Genomic DNA, 22,421 nt, shown 5'->3' on the forward strand with positions numbered 1-22,421 from the left:
AATCGTTCATAGAACAAGGTGGTAGTAGCTTAGCATTTGGAGTTTGAAAAGTCAGGATCTATTTCCTGCTTTTCTCCTAATTGGTGAATGATTTTTGGACATTTACTTGACCTTTCTAATTCTCAGATTCTTTACCTGTAAAATGGAAATAATAGCATTATAATCCTCATTGGGCTGTTGTGGGGATGAAACACGCAAATGTCTCAGCGTTGCACAGCGGCCTGGTACACACCGAGCTATAATTAAACAAATGTGAACTCATTTCTGCACAACGTACTTTTCCTTTCTCCACTCCAGGGTGGCATAAGGATGGGGGTGGAGAGAAGGCAGAGTGGTAGGAAAAGACCTATGGGAATCCAGAGGAAGGGGTAGGAATGGAGTGAGAAACATGAGATAAGGGGCTCGATAAGCTTTGAGAAAGATGAGGTAAGTTTGTATGTGTTAAGATTTTTCTCTCTGGAAATAGACTGCGTCTCTACACCCTGTGAGGTAACAGGTGACAACAAATGACTTCCCTTATTAACAAGCATGGATATAGCACCTCCTTTGATGTAACTCCAGGTCAGTGCTATGCAAAGGGTAGTCAAGGAATTGTGTTACTGGAACTTGGGACAAAGTAGGTACAGAAATTGAGAGTCCGTGTTTAGAAACTTTGATTGCAACTTAACAGAGTAGTTTTATGTCTGATGAATCGAATAATAAATAGAAATGGATATTTTTGTATCTGTTTCTTTCCCTCATCTAGCCATTCATCTTTTAAAACTAGTTTTTTCTCTTAGTAATTCACTTTTATTTTACTATAAAATACTATAGGCTCACAATGGTTGTAAATTAAAAAAAAAGTCTTTCACCATTGATAGTTTGAGAAGCAACACTCTAGAAAATAATCTAAACTTTTCTACTGTAATTCTGAAAGTTCTGAAAGTTCAATTTGAGGAAATTCTTTAGTTTGACCCTTTGTTCCTAAGCACAGGCCAAATTCCTCATTTAAAAGCAATTCTGGAAACATTAATCATAATATTAAGCTTTTATAAATACACGAAAGAATTGTGAAGAATTTTCTCAAATATAGAAAATTAAACATCAAGGAAGGTGAGGCAATTTTTAAATTCACCTTGTAAAACACAAATCTTTATGAGGCAGATCAATATTTATTGATAACACATCAAGATGTTAGATGAAAAAAAGTTGTAAAACTGTACTTGTAATATGGTACTGTATTTTAAAAAAGAAGACTATATGCATGGAAAAAAATCTGAACTAGTGTACAATAAATTAATTGTTACATCTGATAATATTTGACTTGTAGGGCAAGATCATGCTTTTATGTTGTATATTTGCTTTGTGTTTGCATTTAAAATTTTTACCACGAGTATATTTTATAATAAAAAATGAAATTTTCATGTTAAAAAACATACCTCTGTCACTTTTTGGTTACTAATAAACATAACAATAAAGTGGTTGAGAGATGTTTTTCAAAAAAGATAAGGGGGGACTCGCAGAGCAGGCCCACTGTGTTTCCATTTCTACACCTTCTTTTCCCATTTGGGAGCCAAGTTCTACTTATTCTTTCAAAGTATACTTGCAATTATGAGAATACAATTTCTTGAACAGGAAAAGGTCACTTCCATGTAAGATATTTACTCGGAAATATTAAGGTCTCCCTACATTTCATTTCCCACTCCCCTTTCCCCATTGGGCAGGATAAAAAGACGTCAGGTGAAATATTTTCTTGAATTTAAAAGACCTGCAAAAGTAGGATGAATTATGTGTTACAAATAAACAGCATTCTGAAGATTAGGAGGCCTACAAATTCACATCAGTCATCCTCAGTGAGTCAATAAACTACCGTATTTCATCAATTCTAAGACAACTTTATTGTAAGACACAGAATTATATTATGTATCACTAAGAAAGGAAAAAGACACACTGCCAATTCAACTAGAACATGCCATCAATCAAAAGATGCACCCTGATTTCAGAGATGTAAACATAAAAAACTTGCATCTTGGAATCAATAAAATACGGTAATACTATTGTATAACTAAGAATCTGCAATCTTGTCCAACATGATTACTTGAAGTCAAGAGCACCTTAAACTGATTTGTATGAACTCTTAACATAAATGGAAGAAAACGTAAACATTTTCAGTAGCACACCTTTAGTTTATTGACCTATGTAAAAAAATAATAGGTCTTAAAAAGTCAGAATTGTAAAAGAATATGCAAAAGAGTATTTCTGTTTCTAGAAGGCTATACAAATATGCAAAAAGTAATAAGTTATTTTTTTGCATGTCTTTTTTTTGTTCCAAAGTTTTCCCCAAACTTCATTTTTAATGATACAAATGACTAAGGACCAGTTTAACAAATCCGTTTTATGTATATATTACATGCTTTGGAATATAGATAGAAAAAGTTCCAAAAAAGTTGTTCAGAAACTTCTCTAGTCACAATATGGACAAGAAACCTGTATAAAAGGGGGGAGGGAGCACCTTTCATGGGATTTTGAAGCAGAGTCAAGATGACAAAAAAGATTAATCTGGAATATGGAAATATTTGTTAATAAAAAACCCCAAAAACTCAACCATAGACCATAGCTAATTAGTTCTTCCATGGAAAGTATGAGGTAGTTTTTAGCCTCATAATTAAATCTACTGCAGCTTGGAGTTTGGTTTTGTTTTTTTTTAAACAACTAATCCTGTTTTTGTCACTTGGTGACTTAGAAATAACTGTGGAATCCAGACTTATACTTACTTTTCTAATGGCCACCATTTTAAGGCACACAATTCATCTAAAATGATGTGGGTTTTTTTTTTAAATTTTGTTTTGGGTTCTTTCTGTATCACCTTAAAATACTTTTTCAAGCTCTTTATAAAACTTTCCATATCAAGTCTGCCATTTCAAATGACAGCCAAGTTGGAGAGTTACCAGCCTGAATAATAGCTCATCATGCCATTGGTATAGAAAGAAAAAAGGAGCTCAATGATATTGTACCTCAGAAAATTCTCCAAACAGAGTGTGTCAATTATTCAGTGGGCTGCTTCATTTTCCCCAATCTGCTACTATAAAGTTATATTACAGGATGCTACGGCAATAAGTCTTTCTGGAACCCATTTTATGGTGCTTATGAAAACCATCACTCTTTATAACACCCTAAAAACATTTACACTCATTCAGAACTTCATGAAAATCCAGCTTCTCTTCAAGTAATTTTCCAATACTGTCTAAATTGTTCATGTCCATGTAGAAATAGCATTATTCTTCATCAGCTCACACATTTAAACTTTCTGATTAAGGAGCTCTGGTTTCCCTTCTCTCATCATTTTGAATTGTGCTCTGGTATATCCCCTGTCCTTCTTTTCTCTGGAGATCCATGCACTTTCCATAGTTTTGAGGTTTGCCTTCGACAAATTTTATTCCCTTAAAAAGTGCTTGCTATTGATAACGGCTTAGTCCTCTCTTGGCAATAGTTCAACCTGTGGTCTGACTTTGCTCTGTTAGGTTAGCGCCTGGACTCCGAAAGGCAGGTTGTGTTCAAGGGTTTGTGCAGCTTAGTGTGTGATTCATTTCCGGGGCAATGTGAGTCCTCTCTTCAACATTTGATGCCTTTAGGTTTCTAAAGCCAAACAGCCTTCTGGGAAGACGCACACATTTTGCAAGGCACACTAGTGTGAGAACGCAGTGCTTGGTCAAGAGGTTCGACTGCAGTTCAGACTAATGTTCCAGGCTTGGAGTCTTCATGCCAAAAGAGTCTCTGCTCACCTCTCTCCAGGCTGTCTTCCAGCCGGTTCCCATCTGCACTGTCCAGTTGATTGGTCTCTGTGTATTGTCTATTGGAGGGAATCAGAAAAGTTACTACTTGTGGTCACTTTTGTTCCCAGAGTATAAACATTACTACATTCAAAGAAGTTAGTAGAAAGCACTGTTAAGAAAGTTATCCACAACTTGGAAATAAGGCAAAGGATGGCTGTAGTTCTTTCAGTGTCACACTGGAGCATTGTCTAACAGGCCCATGCAAGGAGCATTTAATTCAACAGAATTATACACCTTTGTGTAACTCCTACTTACCATTGATTAGGACACAGATTGTGTTAAGTTACACGTTAACTTGTATTTTTTTGTCTAGAAGAAATGCAAATAAGTTCTGTCTAGTAAGAGAGATTATGGTTATATTTTTATTGTCCTGTAGGACATTAACTGGTTTTGTATCTAATCTAGTGATCTCATTCCAGGATTTTTTTCTCTCAGTGTGTTGAATACAGTTCCTTAAATTCTCTTGGCACCAGCTTTACCATTCTGTGAGTTCTCTCATTAATGAGTTAAATGTTTAAATCATGCCCACTTTTCCAATTCACATGAGTCATATTTTTAACTTTTTAAAAGGTACTTACAGCCACATTTTAAGTATTCTTCCAATTAAGGCAATATACTAGATGCTTTCCTCAGGGACAAAGGAATACATTTAGAGGGAAGCAGGGGCACCTTGGGACATTATTTTAGATACCTAGGGTGTATGGGTCAAGTGTAAATTGGAAATAGCATAGGTATATTTAGATGGTCTATCCAAATCAGAGCATCCTATTACACAAACCATTCCAATAAGCAAAATGTCATTCTTGTAATAGTGAGTTAGAATAGGTTAGGTAGTTAGTAGATGTTTTCTTATCTTAAATCTCAATGCCTTTTAGTACAGGTGATAAAAAGCCTTTGGAAGAAGAGCTTTGGAAATAAATAATGAATCCAGGTATTTAGTGTTTTCATCTAATATAAGGACTAAGTCAGATTTCCATAACTTCACGCATGAGTCACAGCAAGCAGAACTGCTATGCAAGAAGCAGCACACAGATCTGAGGGACTGTACTTACTACTGCCAGCTACACTTAGCAAAAGAGAATTTAGAACTGATTTCATTTCTGGAGACAGAACCATTCTCTGGGACAGAAGCCCTTGGTTTTGCCTAGTGATAGGTAGAGTAAGATAAGGAAGTGAAAGAAAAAAAAGTTATTTGAAAACACAGTGTGCAGCAGTAGACCCAAGACTGACTATATCTTATAGTGGGTAGCATAAGAGACTTCAACACTTCTAATTTTGGCAAGTTTATGCTGCTGACAATTATACCACATTGTACTAAGAAAATCCAGTTTTATTGGTAAAAATGTGTAGCTTTTTGTAGTATTATGATCTGAACACTCTGGGAAAAAAAGACCTTTAAATAATATGTACTTCATCTATTTTTAAAAAAATCACTGATCTATTGTAAGCATTTCAAATTTTTAACTTAAGGGAAGATCTAAAGTTTTTCATCTTTATTGTGAAATCCAATTTCTCCCTTATTTTAAAAATTATGTTTTCATCAATAATATACAATTTTAGAGTAAAATTTCTAAAGATTTTGGATGATGATTATTATACTTGCTTTATTAATATGTAAAGTTAAATTGACCAAACTATAGCTTAATTTTAAAAAAATCCTAAATAGACATGTGGATGGAATTAAGCAATCCCATAACTCTGTGGCTGGGAGGGTAACTGGCAAGTTTTTCTGGAAAGCAAGAGCTTAAAAAAATTACTTTTCAATTTAATCCTTTAATTCCACTAATTAGACTGTATCCTGAGGAAATAATCTGGAATTCAGACAAATATTTTGCACAAAGATGTTAATAGCAGCATTACTTACAATAAAAAAAGAAAATCCAAAAACCATTGTAATTCAAAATATGGGGAACTATTAAATAAAGTACAGTGTATTTATTAGTGAAATATCATACTGGTCAGATAAAATAAGGTGTAAACAGTTTCTAAAACATATGAGAACATGTATTAAGTAAAAAACCGGGATGCAGAATTTCATATAAAATGAAGGATGTAAAATTGTATATACAATGTCATTATGACCATGTTAAAAATGGATCCAGAAAAATGGGGGAAATGTGCCAAAATGTTAATAGCTGCTATTTCTAGATGGTGGCGCTATGGGTAAATTATTTCCTACTTATTTATCCCTTTATTATTTTCTTAATTTTCCACAATGAGCTCATATTATGTGCAAGCGCAAACATACACAATAGGTACCTTTAAATAGTTCTAATTTCCTGTATATTGTGCCCTTCTGACATCAGACTCCCCTATGAAGCCATCTTAGGCTGGTTGAAATAGATGAGCAGAGTCACAAAAAGCAGATGTTCTCTAAAAATGTTTAGCACTTACTGAGTCCAGTGAAAGTGGTGTGAAGGATCCTATGAGAACTGTCTTATACACTGAATGTTTTATGTCATTTCTAACTGAGTCAACAAAAGGAAAGTAAAAGTATACAACCATGAAAACTATCTGCAAATGAATTACACAAAACTATTAGAACTGAACTGAAAAAGTTCAGCACAAACTCTGGGCCAAAGTCATTTTAGTTCTTGCTCTTAACTCAATTCTCAAGCATTATTTACAGAAATTCAAGCTATCTGACATCCTCTGAGTTACATTTTCATTAAAATTCTATTTTGAGCGCACCCTTTGTTGAGTTGAGACAATTGGCCTAATATTTCGAGCCAAGAAAAACTCCTGCTGAATATGGAGAAGAAAAATAAGGCTTTGGGGGATGAATATCTTCAATGTGCTTGTAATATTGAGTGCTTTAATAAGAAACTAACCTCTCAAATTCACCAGTATAAAGATCTTTATAAATTATACTCTGTAAGACTCCTATGCCTGAAGCATCTGATTTAAAGAAAGCAAAATTAAATTTTCTAAAAACCCCCAGAAAATACTCTCCTTCTTGGCACCATGGATGTGAATTATATTCTGTGAAAAAGTGACAGGAGAAAAGACCCCATCAAACCTAACGTCTCCTATGTATGCAAACAATTGAAAAACATGTAATTTAGAGTTTGCAGTCTTTTAAAATCACATTTTCACAATTTACTCTTCTATATTTCCTCTAAATGTTTATAAAAAATTACTTTTACAAATAGGGCAGCTGTTGCTTCTTAATAAACACAGGTTCAGACACAAAAAGGAAGCAAATGTTTGAAATCAAGCCCACCAACTGTCTATGAGGAATCTTGGTATGAACAGCTTTTTCTAGAGTAGAGATATTTTTCCTGCAAGGTTCCGGAAAAGTCTGAAGTAGATAAATCAATAATACAGTTTCAAGTACTACAATTAAAAACAAGCCCTCAAACACAGAATTTAAGGTACAGAACCCTAAGAACCAGGTCAAATTTTAATGAGTTAGATTATCAATCAACAAACTTTTCCTTAAAGGGCCAGATATTTTTGGCCCTGTGGGTCCTAGGGTCTCTGTCGCAACTACTCCGTTCTGTCCTCATAGTGCAAAAACAGCCATAGATAATACATAAATGAATGAGCATGGCTGTTTTCCAATAAAACTTTATTTACAAAAACAGATGGCCACTGGTTTTGGCCTGTAGGCCATAGTTTGCTAACCTTAGAGTTAGATTACTCAGCATTCATAAAATAAAATAAAATAAAATAGGGTTTTTGAATTCTTTTGCCAGGAATAGGCTACTAGGATTTTTGAGCATTGTGTCCTCACCTGCCTGGAGAGGGCAAAGGATTATAGATGTTGCCATAGCAGCTGGTGTAAGAAGAATGTGCTGGAATCTCGTATTCAGAAAGCCCTATGGTTATCTGGGTCCTCCAGTTCCCAGAAGCATTTGTAGAAGACACTAGAAATAAAAATGGAAAGATAGACAAAATTAGTGGTAATACTGAAGGTGAAAATTAGGCCATTTAGATGCACATTATAATCAGCTGTGTGCAAAGTAGAGCTAAAAGCCAAGGTTTGGAATCAGCAGAGTTCCTATTCCAATGTGGTCCCTTGCTGGCCATGTGATCTTGGACAAATAGCTCATCCTCTTTAAGCCTCAGGTTATTCACCTGTAAAGTGGGGATGGTAATATAAATATATTCTGTATAGAGATAATATATGGATTAAATAAGGTAATGTATGAAAGTATTTAGTACTGTGCCTGATACAAAGTAAGCACTCAATAAATGATAACTCTGAATATTATTATTAATGGGGATAAGGTTAATTGAAAGACATGCTATAAAAAAAATAACCCAAAAAATAAGCCAGAAAGAAAAAAAAACAAAAAAACACCTCGTATATTGAGAACATCTTCCCATTAGGGCTATGGTGACTGGATACACAAAGCTTCAGTTGTAAAGGTAAGGGGATGACTTTGAGTTTCTTGGAGGCCTTTGGAGGAAAAACAGTCTGTAAATTGAGTCATTGAGACTTGCTTGACTGTTCCTCAGCCAAAGGCAACTTCGGTCACAGGGAGGATCAAGACAGATTTTTTAACTTTAAAAAAAGACAGAGGAAGCATTTATCTCAGTCTGTTGTGATCTTGCTTCCAGGTGTATCTCTTTTTGGTTCAAATAAATTTTATAAAATTTCTCTACAAAAAACAGGTGGAGAGGAGGAAAAGGTGATAACTAGAATAGGAAGGATTTCTGGAAGAATAGATTTAGTTGTACTGAGGTACTGGACTGGAATAAGACAAGGGCATAATTGGGGAGTAAAGCCCAGTGAATGCCCTATTACTGGGCATTTGTGGTCCTCTCTTGAAAACCAGTCCTGCTCCATGCCTAGGATGCACAGGCAACCACAATGCCATGGTGTTTATCCAAGACTCAAGTAACCAGCATTACTCATAGATCCTGCCAACTCTCCTCCATTTCCTGTTCCTCTTCCTCTTCTCTCTCACATCCACAAAGCATTTGTGACCAGTGAGGGAGAAACACATTTCAAAACTCATCTGTGGCCCTGGATGCCACCAGGATTTGACTCAAAGATGGAACACTTTCACTTTGCGCTTCCAAGAATGTTTCATCAGTCTCAGTCAGGGGCTGTGAGGCTTGGCAGTTAAGATGTCAGAGCTGGCATAGAATTCCCACTCCATCATTTACTAGCTTTGGGACTTGGGCAGGGTCATGTACACTTTCTAAGCCAGAACTGCCTCAGCTGCAAAATTAGGATAATAATAATAAACCTAACAACACTCACATACAGAACTGTTGCATACATTAAATGGGAGAGTGCATATAAAGTGCTAAGCATGCCATATGGCACATGGTAACTTGCCAATAAATGGAGGCTGTCATTACTCCTAAAACCGAGTCACCGAGAGAGCCTTTAGGTGGCTAGAAGGAACTACAAAACCCCTGATTAATTTGGCAAATAATCGGAAACTTGTCTTTCCATGAGAATGATGCAGGCCTGTTGTAATACATTTCTGTAGCTATAAAATATAGACAGAAACGAGAAAAATTCCAAAAGGAATTCTGGGAGCACTGATTCCATACCTCTAATTCCTTAAAAATTATGCCCTTTGGTCTGTGGGGCCAAATCCTGCTGGTGTCAGCTCACACCTGGTCCAAATCAGGAAGTGTTATCGCCATTCTCACCTTTGCCCCAGATACTGAGCCAGCGGTTAGGAATGATGCTGTTCTTGGGTTCCACCTGCTTCTTCCCAGACTCCCTGTTTAAGGAGGAATTACCCCAGCCCTGTGCCCTGACGACCACCCTCATGCATCTAATCCTTCTTTGCTTGGTTCTTTCTTTTTAGCACTCTGCCCAGGTTTGGTTTTTGAAAGTTTCTCATGTGACACCCTGACCTTTAGGGGAAGAAAGGCATTCTCTAAATCAGAGCCATAAATAAAAAGAAAGATTACAGGAGCCTTTTCATATGTCAGGTGTGGTATGAGATGGGAAGCCTAGCAGAAGTCCGAAGTCCTGAATAACAGAAGAGAACTTGAACCCAAATAGAAATCTCCATGGAAATGCCTCTTGTCAACAAGCTTGTGAAACTTGTAAAAGTACAGTTATCACTGACTAATCTACAATGATTCAGGAATTCCTGTGCATGTCTCACTAAGCTGTCATACATGAAGGGCAAGGCTCATGCCCTCAGGTTTTCATGTAGTTCAAGAATTCATTCAATTCTTAGAAGCTTTAAAATTGCTTAATTTCCATACATTCCTCTGGCTGCTCACTAGACTGAGCTCATCGAGGCCAGGAAGTGGTCCCACACTGGTTCCTCAGCATCTTGGACGTGCCTGCCTGTTTGTTGAATAATTAAACCATAGCCAGATACTTTCATCCACCCATTCTCTACTTACAGTACTTAGCACAGCTGGGGGGATGCGGTAAGTCCTCCACCAATGTTAGTGCAGTTAGGGGTCAAGGTCAGTGCATGAAGGGAATGTCTGCAAGTAAAATTATCTTTGAAAATCCCTTAACTCAACCATAAACTGAAGTATATATGATTACTGAGTTGAGTCCAGACATGCAAAGTACTTAGAACAGTGCCAGGAGCACTGCTCAATGAATGCCAGCTCCTATCACAATTATTAGAAGCCATATGCAGGTACCTGAGCGTTTGAAACAAACTGCCTTGAGATGATCAACTTCTGGGGGATGAACAGGGAAAGCTGTATAATGGGTTTTCTTTGGACCTGAAGGGTTTACTCTGTTCTTTTAATATATCAGACCTCAATGATCTGAACACATGTAAAAGGTGTGACTGTCCATGGAAGACCTAGAAAAGATAAAATACACGAAAGCCCCTACCATAGGGCAGCACACAGAGTAGGTGCTCAATAAATGTTTCTTGGATTTCAATCTACACCTTGGGTCATCAGACTCATGTGGACCGTGTTCTTTGGAGAGCTGGAGAGAACTGTTTTAAGGTGGCAATTGTTACTGTGGATCCGTCCGATGGCTATCATTGCCCCAACTTTGTTTTGGTCCCATGATCCTTGAGGGAGTGGTTTGGGGTGGGTGGGGAACACGAGGCAAGTTAAACATGGGTATCGAGTGCCTCCCCAGGATTCTTACCTGAAGAGTAGGAAGACGCTCGGCTGCTCGGAGAACAGGGAACTTGCAGCCCGGCAAACCCCAGGCACCTCTGGGACCCCCTGTCCGAGTCAAAGCTAGTCTGTGGGCTGTGCCCCTGCTCCTTTTGACCAGAGGCCCGCTGGTACCAGCCACGTAGGTGCTCTGCAACTAAGGCCTTGTGGATGTTTTTGGTGATGTGCTCTGACTTGGCACCTGCCTTCCTCGGAAGCCGGAGAGTCGCATACGGGTTGTGGGGCACCCGATTGACTTCGTCTTCATGAAAGGACCTGCTGTAATCCCTTTGGCGGTCATACCCGTAGTGGGCCAAGGACCGGTAGGAAGGATTGACGCTGTACTGTCCCTCAGTGTCGTTCTCGTAGACATAGCCACTGCTGTAATAAAGGTCGCACTCTGCATACGGCGTGTACCCAGAGATATAGTAATTGGAGGAAGGCTGCTCCTGACTCTTGGAGTAGACGCCGTTCCTCAAACTATCTTTTTGTGCTAGGTTGGGCATGCTTCCTGAATTTGAGGTCGACACGTTCTGTTTCTTGGACCTTCTCCGACCCCTGGCACGAGTGTCCAGGGTTTGTGTGGTGTAATAGGGGCTGGCGACGGGCGCTACGAAATAATATTCCGTGCTTGATTGGCTGGTATAGGAAGACCCATCATCCAAGATTTCCGTGCTGCTGCTTCTTTGGGATTTGGAAAGGGAGAAAAATGGCTTATCGTTGTCCATCTCAGACAGCAGGTGGGACTGGGACTCGAGGCTTCCACTCCGCTGGCGGCAGTGCTGAGATGAAGACTCAGGTCTGCAAGAGGAGAAAGGTAAGCTTGTAAAAGAGAAAGAAGGAAAGGAGGACCAAAACAAGGAAAAAGAGCACCATATTGAAGGATTTAATAGCTACTGAATTGCAATAGGACTTTAAGGTTTCCAAAGCTGACTGCACCACAGAACCCGTTTGTTCACATAATCCACTTGTTTACTCATAGTTCACTGCCATGGTCAAAATGAGAAAAGAACCAGGCTGTTCAATTGTGCAATCCACTTCCTTTCTTGAGAATAAGAAACTGATGATACACAATCGGCATTGAAGCTTGAAAAAAAAACACACACACAAAAAACAAAAAACACAGTCTTTGGAGGGTCCTTTCTTCCAACAGGATAGGAGGGTATGTAGACAAAGCCTGGGCTCTGGCGGCAGAGATACCTGGGTGAGTCATAACCCTGCCATTTCCCAGCTGTGTGAGCTTGGGCAAGGTAATCAACCTCTCTGAACCTCACTTCCTCCTCTGTAAATTGAGAACAAAACCAGAATCTAATATCTACAATTAGGCTTGTTGTGGGGACTAAATAATATGATGCATATAAAATAGCACAGCCTTCAATAAATACTTCAAAATGTGGCTATTGTCATTATCTTCATCCTCACCAGTGAATAACGAATGGCAATGTATGGTTGGAAAAAGTAAGGTACGAAAAAAATCTAATATCAACTCGAACAAAATACATTTCAACTACATTTTCTTTGCCAACATACGTGAAATTGTGAGCAGAAAAGATAGATCCATAAAATAGAGTCCTGCTGCAGACAGTCCCTTAAAATAATTACAAAACATAACAAGTAAAACAGAATCTTAACGCAAAGACGAACAGAGCCAAAGCAACTGGCATGAAGTGCTCTTACTCTAAGTGGCTGCTGCTGTAGGCATTTCGGGTGAGAACCGGTGTGGTGGGCATGCTTCGTCCTCCCTGGGGCCGCCTCTCCAGGGTTTTGTAAGGGCTGTTGTGTGTGGCCAGCATTTCTCTGTGATGGCAAAAAGAATTCAGGAAATGATGAGTCTCCCATCATCTCTGGCAAACATCATAAGCTGAAGGAAAGGAAGCATGGGGAGAAACCTGGGAAGGGTGTCTTAGTGGTTCAATATCCTGGTATGTTCTAGATACTAAACTTTGCCCTTAAGTGTGAAAGTAGTGTAGACAATATGTAAGTGAATGGGGTGGTCTGTGTGCCAATAAAACTTGACTATGACACTAAAATTCAAGTTTTGTGTAATTTTCATATCACAAAATATTATTGCTTTTGACTTCCCCTCCAACTAATTAAAAATTTAAAAACCACTCTTAGCTCACAGTCCATATAAAAATAGGTGTTAGGATGAATTTGGCCTGTGGGCCCCTGGACTGGAAGGCAACATCCTTAAACCACTTTGCCCACTTCCCAGCACAGGGAGAGCACAACTTGAAGTTTATTTTAAAATTAAATGACTTTGATTAACTTTTTACTTATTACAAAGGCATATCAAATTCACTGCAGAAAAGTTCAAAAATACAGATAAAAAAGAAAAATTTAAATGTCCATGATCTGATACCTTAGGCATAGTCAGTCAATGCTAAATGCTTTCAGATATTTTTCCTAAGCATATATACTTATAAGCATTTCTACTTTTTGACAAGAATGAAATCTTACTGTGATTCTTTTTTTAAAATCCACTTAAAAATTTTAATTATATCTAATGTTTCATGTTGCTTAATATTTGTTAACAATGTTATTTTAATGACTGTGCAGCATTCAACTATAAGGATTTATCATAATTTATTTAAACAATACACTAGTTGAGGATTTGGGTTGCTTTCAATTTGCTGGTAATATAAACAGTGCTGCAATGAGCATTCTGTATGTAATTAGTTCAACAGGAAAAACTCCTGTAAGTGAAATCGCTGGGTCAAATAGCAAACTCATCCTAAGCTATTGGATATGTGGGCATAACACTTTTTAAGAAAATGATTCTTAGTTGTGATTCTTTCTTTTGCTGAAATAGCTTTGTTTTCCCCAATTCAATAGATATACCTGTCCCATGCTATCTCATAGGACTTTCTTCAATGATGGAAGTGTGCTATATCTGTTCTGTCCAATAATATAGACACTAGCCCCATGTGCCTATTAAGCACTTGAAATGGTTAGTATGACCGAGGAACTGAATTTTTAATTTTATTTACTTTTCATTAAATTGGACAGCACAGCTCTAGACACTTGGGTGTTTGCTGTTTAAGGCAACAGTTCTTAAATGCCAAGCCACAGACTGGGGCTAATAGTGATAAAGGTTTTCACTGGCCTTTGACAAATTAGAAATATAACAAAGTGTTGGCTTTACTCTCATAAGTAAACAATGATTTAATCTAAGTAATCTTTTATTTTGAGACTAATTCCCATCTTCTCTGAGACACAGTATAATATATTAACTAAAATTACGTACATCACAGGGTTTGGAGTAGGCTACCTAGGTTCAAATCCTAATTCTGACATTTACTATTTGAACCAAACAAGATATTCATGCTTTCTGGTCCTTGGTGTACTTATCTGTAAATGGTAAGGACAGTAGTAATATTATCAGGATTTTTGTGAGGATTAAATTCATTGATATACATTAAAATACTTTGAACAGTGTCTGAATAGCATACAGTAAGTCCTCAATAAATGTTAACTTCATCTGATGATGATGATGACTGTATTTTTGATATTGAAATGTCTTCTCCCATCCCCCTCCATGAAATCATGGTGCTGTTTGTTTGAACATTCTGATTAGGCAAAGAAAAGAGTTGGCAATCCTATCTTGGGTCCTATTTTTTTAAAAAATAGTATTAATCCACCAAATTTTAGGAATCACTGCTCTGTCATCTTTTTATTTTACTTTATTTTATTTTTAATTTAATTTAATTTTTGCTTGGTCTGTCACCTTTTAAAAATCTGGTGTTATTGCCCTGATAACATTTACCTGAGATACTTGAGAAAAAAGTTATATTATCTATTTTACAGGTTAAAATTAGTTGAAGTCCCATTTTTATTTGAAGGATCAGAAGTCAGTCCTGTCATTGGTTTGGTAAAGTGGTATTTAATGACAGTTTTCTGAGAGCATGGGTCATGAAACAGAGCTTTGGACACTATACCCAAATCCAGATTATAATTAATGTCTCTATAATTTAGTATAAATCAGACTTTAAATACAAGGAAGTAGCCAAATGTTTTTTAAAAGAGCATTAAAAAACACTTCTGCTTGTTTCTCCAAATAACCGGGTTAGTTTCTGTGCTTTGGTTTTACAAAATAGCCCCTTCTGAAAGGATAAATAGAATAATACAAAAACGGTTCGACCATCTTGGAGAAAAGATCTGCGAGCTGCAAGGCACTGGCCTTCCTGACGAGGTGACTTCTCACCTGGACTGCCTGGTATCCACAAACTGCTCGCTGATGGACGACTTTCGGAAATGGATTCGCTCAATACCAAGAGACTTGGGGGGAAGAATTCTTGGAGAATGAGGTACTGAACTTGATCGCTGCCCAGCAAGACTGAAGGCATCATTGGCTATAAGAAGTAAATGATGGAATGAATAAATAATAAGTAAATAAATACCTTGCCAACACCCTCCAAAAAAGAAATCAGAAGATCTGGTGAACAAAGTGTTCTTCCAATGATGATGTTTTTAGAAGCAAGCAACTTTCAGGAAATTTATTTTTATATTTTATATGCTGCAAAATAGAAATTATTGTATGCTCTTGTGGGGCCTGATCCAACTTTTGCCAATTCATTAGGTGCCACTCTGAGCAAAGAAATCACTTAGGTGGGATAGGTGATACTACAGCTTTTCTGAAGTTATATTACAAAAAACTTCCAGTGTATAAAGAGCCAAGAAAAAGTTGGCCTAGATCGTGTTCGTTCAACTTCACTTTGAAAGTTCTTAGGCCTCTTTGGCTGCCCAAAGGCTCATCCTGGCATTGAAAATGATGAAACTGATTTATGTTGAGAGATTAGAGACTTGTTTCCCATTGATATTTGGATTTTCAAAGAGGAACGGCAAGCATGACCAAACCTCAGCTCAAAGGAAGGATTCTGAAATGGTGTAATTTCATGCACCATAAAACCTGGGGGAAGATAAAGCAGTGGGGGTCAGTGGCTTTCCCGAATTTAAATCATATCAGATAGATAGCCACCACTCTGCTTAAGCACAGGGATTACACGGAAACACTCCATCACCTGATATGAAATCCGTTCCGTCATGAAATGTGTTGAACAAACACAGGCCATCACAACAGAGACAGCCTACCTCTATGAAACTGACACAGTGACATGTAACACAATTGCTAAAATGTGTATTTCTTCCTAAGGAAAAGGAGGTAAACCCCCAGTTATCCAGAATACAGTGAAAAATCACAGTCTACACTGTAATTTCCTGGTTTCCAAATATATAAAATATCACCATTGGGAAAAGCTGGGTGAAGGACTCTTTCTATTATTTATGCAATCCCCTGTGAGTCTATAATTACTTTGATAAAAAGTTTAAAAAAATCCTACAGCGGCTTACAAATCCTTGAGAGACTCACTTACTCATGTTATGGTATTCTGATTCCCAAAGTTATGTGATTTGTATGGTACTGCATTGAATGCTAACCTGTGAAGAAGTTAATTGTAATTCCTCTTTCCCAACCTTTCTGCATATACATGTAAGTTAATTGACTTTACTGTTCCCTAAAGAATAACAAATAGGCTTTCGTTAACTACAAAAATTATCTTAATATTTCAGAACATATAATATTTTAAACCAAAAAATGGGAGCTACTTACAATCATCATAGGTAGTCGTGTCAGACAAGGAGCTGCTCTCTGATGGGATTATGTCTTCTGTGAATTAGAATTACTACTTTAGTATAATTGTGCATTTATACACCTACAGTGAGCTAACAAAGCAATCCTAATGCAGTACATCTGACTTAGATAAATGTAACTAATTACAGTACGTTAAGAATAATTAGCTATTATAAGAATGGGCTCATTCTTATATGAATGAATGTTACTACTGAAGATAGAAACATCTTACATACTGTATAAATATTACATCGGACTATTTCTTAAAATGGAACAGACTTCAAGGGAGTTTTGGTTTTCAGCTAGTTAGTTTTCAATCTAGATTCTACAGGGGATGGAAACTTTACCCCTATTCATTGAGTGTTTACAACCAACAGACTGGAAAAAATCCCATGCCATTCATGTCATAAATGCTAAATGTTATGTAAAATACACTCAAACCCTCATTTGAGAATCTGCTGTTAGTATAACTTATTTTTAGACCCCTCTCCTGAAGAAAGGGGCCTTTTCTTAATAGAGTGTGGACACTTTGTGGTGCACAAGCTTTCACGGTTTTGAGCAGTGGGTGACACTGACACCTTGGACTGGATGATTCTTTATTGGGAGGTGCTGTCTCTCGCACTGTAGGAGCCCCAGCCTCCACCCACTGGATGTCAACAGCACCCCCACCTGCAGTTTTGACAGAAATGTCTGTGGATATTGCCAAATGTTCCTTGGGGGGTAAAATTGCCCCTGGTTGAGAACCGCTGAGTTAGACAGACATGGGTTGAAATGTTGGTAAATTACTTAATTTCTCTGAGCATCATTTGGTTCAAGTTTAAAATAGGGATAAGAACAGTACCTAGGGAACAGTGCTCAAGTGAACAGTAAATGAAAGAATAAACATAGAGCCTTTAGCCCAGCTCCTGGGACAGGACAAATGCCCAAAACACATTAGCAACACTTGTTACTTTTCTTACATAGACACAGTGCACTGGAGAAAGAACTCTGGTGGTTGGAAATGCTTACAGTGCCCTCAGTATTACTGGTGCCCACCAAGGGTTAAAAAAATGTATTTAGTCAAAAGAGAGAACAGATATGCTGATCTGCTTTGGCAAAACGTTCCTTACTCAGTATCAAGTATTGGCCAGATTACAGGCAAATACACCTCAATAGAAGCTTCAAAGCCATTATGAAGGGGATCTCCCTCACCCCATCTCAAATGGTAATCTCTGTCAGAGCCAGGCCGACTGTCTCTTAATTGGACACACAGCAGAGCTGGAAGGCTAGGTGCCAGCAGAGTCAGCTGTCTGACACACTTAAGAAAAAACCTACCCAGTATACATGCTCAACCATTGGCCCATCTGCTGCCCAACTGTCAGTCACTGCGAAGGAGAACACTTGAATCTTGCACAGTTTGGGGATGAATGGGCCACAACAAATGGCTATGAAAGTTAAGTGCACGGCTCATCACCCATCTCTGTAAGTGCAGAATATAACCACCACCAAGGCCAGCTGGGTTTGGCATTCAGAGTCACAGCCATCCTAAACGCTCCGGCTGCAGCTGCCTAACACTTGTGTGTTGATGTCTGTGCCTTCACTTTCCAAAAGCCTCATCTCTGATTTCAAAATCACATGCCCCAAACCCAAGTAGACCTTAAACCTAGTTACCATACTTGTCAAATTTAAGATGTATAATTATTTTATGTCCCATTAAAAAAAGAAAAAAATACTGCCAATCATAACTGCAACGTCATAAGAATTACCCCAACTTCACAAATGTTTACATATGGAAAAAAAGTCTTGGAATCAAAGAAATATAATTATATTTTAACCAATTATTAAGGTTAAAAACTGTGCTAATAAATATGTAGGGCCAACTGGACTTGAAATCTACTTAAATGAGATTTTTTTGCTTTACTTTTCTTCTGAATATGAAAATCTTAGGTACATAGTGTTGAGAATTTTGAAAATACAGAAGGGTATTAAGAAGAAAATTAAGTTACTTGAAATTCCACAACGATCAGCATTTTAAAATATTTCCCAACCAGTCTTTGTGTGTACATATTTATACAATGTTGCGATCAGGTTGTAGTTAGAATTTTGTATCCTGCTTCTCTGTATTTCACGCTATGTCATGAACTTTTTGCCCATATCTTTAAATAGCTTTCACAAATGATAGCAATTGTAAGAGGTTTTTTTATATCCACATAAGTCAAATAGGTCCTTAAAAAACCGTATGGTTTGCTGCACAAAAAACCTTTGGGGAACTGCTGGGTAGGGTCCAGCTCTCTTAATACTCTGTGCTGTCAAATATATTTCTTGTAATGATATTAGGCCAATTAAATGGGAATCTGTCTTATTATGAACCAATATTGCTGTAAAGCCCTTTCATCCTGAAAATTAAAGCAATGCTGTAGTATTGTATTATTACAATAGTGAGAATGTCACTGAAAACCAAGTTTACATACTACAAGGCTGAAATTCTAAACCATTTTTATCCTAAGAAAGTTACTTTTAATCCCGTTCTTAAGCCTCTGACCAAATGAACTGGTTTGGAAATGCTGTATGCCATCTGGAGTCTTGACTACATAACTCAACAAACTATGTGTTACTAACCTGGTAAAATCACTGTCCCTTTCTGGCTGGGTTTCTTTCCACATCTTATTCGGTATTCATTTATTGCATTTTCAATCTCCTGGAGCTTTTTCACTGAGTCCGTGTAATCTTGCTTTCGTTTTTTCTTCACGGTTTTACAAAGGTCTGGCTCACTGGCAAGTTTCTTTGCAGCTTCAACCAGCTTTTGCTGTATTAGGAAATTACTCTCCAATTCTTGCAAAGCAGGATCCTGCATTTATACAATGATATTGTTTTATTTTTATGAACACATACAGTCATTCTCACATGCACTAAATAATAAATCAAATTTCTTGTGCATTCTCAAATCAGATGCTCTTTGAAAATAAAATCTTCCTAAGTTTTACTGCAGAGTTATCCTCAAACACTTTCCTAGAAGACAAGACCTCCTTCATCCATTTACTTAAACTTGCCATTAGTCCGGCTTCTTTCCTTTGCAAAGAAGGAAATGGCCTTTTGGTTGGTTGGGTGAAGATCATATTTTTCAAGAAGGGATTCTTAACCCAAGATTCATAGGTGCAGAATGTTATATTCAAGTGTGTAGCTTTAGAGAAAGATAAATTTGGGTTCGATTCCTCTTTCTGGTGGCTCCTGGCTGCATGACCCCAGAAACGCTGCTTAATTTTTTAATGATACAGTTTTTTTTCTTACTCATAAAATGGAGATAATATCTACCTTACACAAGTATGGTGAAGATTCAATAAGATAAGATATGTGCATTGCTTAGTTCAGAGCTGGGAATACAGTAACACTCAATAAACTGCAAAGCTTACTCTATTAGTGATGGAAACTGCTATCATTTCCAAAGCCGACATGGCTAAATTTCCACAAGAAACACAAGAAAGATCACACTGTCTGATGACATGCAAATGAGAAAGTCTGTCCGTTCTACTTTGGCTAAGAAACCTTTTAACTTTATTATACCCATGTATTATCTGACTGAATACACTTCTGTCCCTCAGGGGGAAAAAAATCATTGCACCCCCATTTTATAGATGAGGAAACAGACCTGAGAAATGAGACTTCAAAGAGGGTAAAGTATTTGTAAAGGCAACTATTTAGATTTAAGTGGAATAGTCTAATGCCAGAGTTTTTAATTCTTATAATGTAAGAATTTATAAATATTTGGGGTTTGTTGAATGCTCTCTATGTTTAGGGAAGTACGGTAGCGAGAAATAACTCAATTTTAATTGAACTGTGCATAAAAGAATTCAATTTGGTCTCCATTATCGCTTTCAACTGGTGAGAGAAAAATGGACAGCAGTGACAAAAACCAAAGGAACAAGTCAACAACACTAACACATAGCTTTTCTGTCTCATTGTTAATAGGAATGCTGGGAGCTGGTGCTCATACCTCTTCACTTGGCAGCAAGTTGTCATCTAATTTGAAGGCAGTACCCACACGTCTTCTGACCTGAGGAGGTTTCTCACCTATGTTCAGTGGATACTCTTTTGGCATTTTGCCTGTGAGCTCCTGTAAAACAGAACAGAATTGAGAGGGGGATAATTGACACCGGCTCGAGTTGTCAAACACAATTTGAAGGGCCCCTGCCAAAAGCAGAAGACACTCACGGCCTCCCGCAAACAGATCTTCTTAAGTTCTTCGACTTTTTTCAGGAGTTTTTCTTGCAACAGCTTTTCCTTCTTCTTGAGTTCAAGGATTTTCTCTCTCTTTTGTTCCTCATTAACTTCTGAGTCTTGAGAACCTGTGAGGATTGGCAGGTGGGGCAGGCGAGGTTTACACAAGGAATGCTTCCTCCCCTTTGAAGGACAAAGGACTTTTAAGCCAAACCTGCTATTAAATCGTAGTTTATTTCTTTTCTCCTTGTTTCTGAACATAATAAAAGGAAACTGGAGAACATTTTCTCATGCTTCTGGGCATCAAACTGAGCCTGGTAATAAAATGTGCCTATTGCATTTTGGCTCAGTCATTTTAGAGGCAGTAATAAAATGCTCAATGTTTCAGACACACCCGAGGAAAAATTTAAATTTTCTCAGCAGGTGAGGTTAGATGTTCCATGAGATCGTTGTTAGAATGTTCTTTTAGAAAGCAAACAAGCAAGGCAAAGGAACATTCTATGCTTTAGGTTCACAAGCTGACAGTGGGATTTAAATGGGAAAATTCATTTTAGTGAAGTTACATAAATGTAGTCATACAAGATTCCAGAATTTCTACAGAGGAAGGGCTTGGGACAGCAATGGGACCAGGGGTAGGGGGTGAAGTGAGAGGAGGGCAGTAGGGAGAACATTCAAAGCTTGTAATTATGTTTGACTTTGTATTAAATGGAGAATTAGACAACTGTCTGTGTCAAAAACTAAATATTGGGGGAAGAAGCTGATGCAATTTATGGGGAGAAAATGTCCTTTCAAGCTACTGCCCCAGGCACTCACTATCTTTGCGTCTTATACAACTTGACTGTTTATAATTTACGTTTATACTCTTTTTGAAATTAGTTTAAAGATTTTATTCAAAACTGCTGCATACTGTAAATTTTGATATGCTTATTTATTCCCAAATAATGAGTTAGAAGATGCATTTAAAAATGGTTTACAACAACAACAAAAAGTAAAATAAACTAAAGGTTGCTTGCACTTTCTCTGATCGCAGAATGTTACCTGAGGAGATTAAACTGCCATTGCTTGCCATGACACACTGACTTTTGGTCTCCAGTGTCACCAGTTTAGAGATCCTTGGGGTTCCCATCTCTGTCAAATCCATTGCTATATCGTCTAAACTTCTGGCTGAAGGAATTTTTGCCTAAAAGGTATACAACATTGTGATGAAATTCACTCAATGAAACCTATTTCAAATTAATAAAATGATCACATTACTATAGAATAAAAATGTCAACATGGAGGACATTTTAGAATTTTTACACATACACTAAAGTGACACTCTTCAGAAAAAAAATACAAGACTTACACTTTGTAGTGAAAACATATTAATAACTATGCATGTTTCTTTCTCATGGTATAGTTCAATCCTTAACTTTAAAATGTCACCAGTGTACACACATATACATGCCAAAATGTTGGCAAATCTTACAATTTTTGAATCAAGTTCTATATTGCCCATTTAAAGAATTTTTTAGGGCCGGCCGAGTGGTGCGATGGTTAAGAACTCGCTTGGGATGCCAGAGGGCCCCGGTTCGGATCCCACATAGGAGGGCCAGTGACACTGCCCTCCACAGCTAAGATGCTGAACATGGCAGCTGGGCTGCCATGAGTCGCCGGCGGCGGCGTAGGCTGCAGTCCCTGTGGCAGTGGGTTGCCATGGGCTACCGCGTGTAGCCAGCAGCCAGCGT

General features: G+C 37.6%; 1 protein-coding gene across 6 annotated transcripts in view; it reads right to left on the reverse strand.

Annotated features, from left to right (window-relative positions):
- Positions 1-1,858: 1,858 nt before the first annotated feature.
- FRMD4B (FERM domain containing 4B) overlaps positions 1,859-22,421 on the reverse strand; it is a 373,285-nt gene continuing 352,722 nt past the window's right edge. For 5 of the 6 annotated variants that reach the window (XM_019661070.1, XM_019661071.1, XM_019661065.1 and 2 more), the window contains 10 exons: positions 21,733-21,874; positions 20,689-20,822; positions 20,471-20,590; positions 19,099-19,327; positions 16,480-16,536; positions 15,076-15,223; positions 12,549-12,668; positions 10,861-11,672; positions 7,549-7,681; positions 1,859-3,829 (listed from right to left, as the gene is read on the reverse strand). In XM_019661070.1, coding sequence (XP_019516615.1) covers positions 3,709-3,829; positions 7,549-7,681; positions 10,861-11,672; positions 12,549-12,668; positions 15,076-15,223; positions 16,480-16,536; positions 19,099-19,327; positions 20,471-20,590; positions 20,689-20,822; positions 21,733-21,874 — 2,016 coding nt within the window. In that variant the 3' untranslated portion in view covers positions 1,859-3,708. The remainder of the gene's footprint in view (positions 3,830-7,548; positions 7,682-10,860; positions 11,673-12,548; positions 12,669-15,075; positions 15,224-16,479; positions 16,537-19,098; positions 19,328-20,470; positions 20,591-20,688; positions 20,823-21,732; positions 21,875-22,421) is intronic. The other variant, XM_019661069.1, reaches the window with a different exon arrangement.

Source organism: Hipposideros armiger, unplaced genomic scaffold (assembly GCF_001890085.2).
Source record: "Hipposideros armiger isolate ML-2016 unplaced genomic scaffold, ASM189008v1 scaffold_334, whole genome shotgun sequence".
Classification (NCBI taxonomy): Eukaryota; Metazoa; Chordata; class Mammalia; order Chiroptera; family Hipposideridae; genus Hipposideros; species Hipposideros armiger.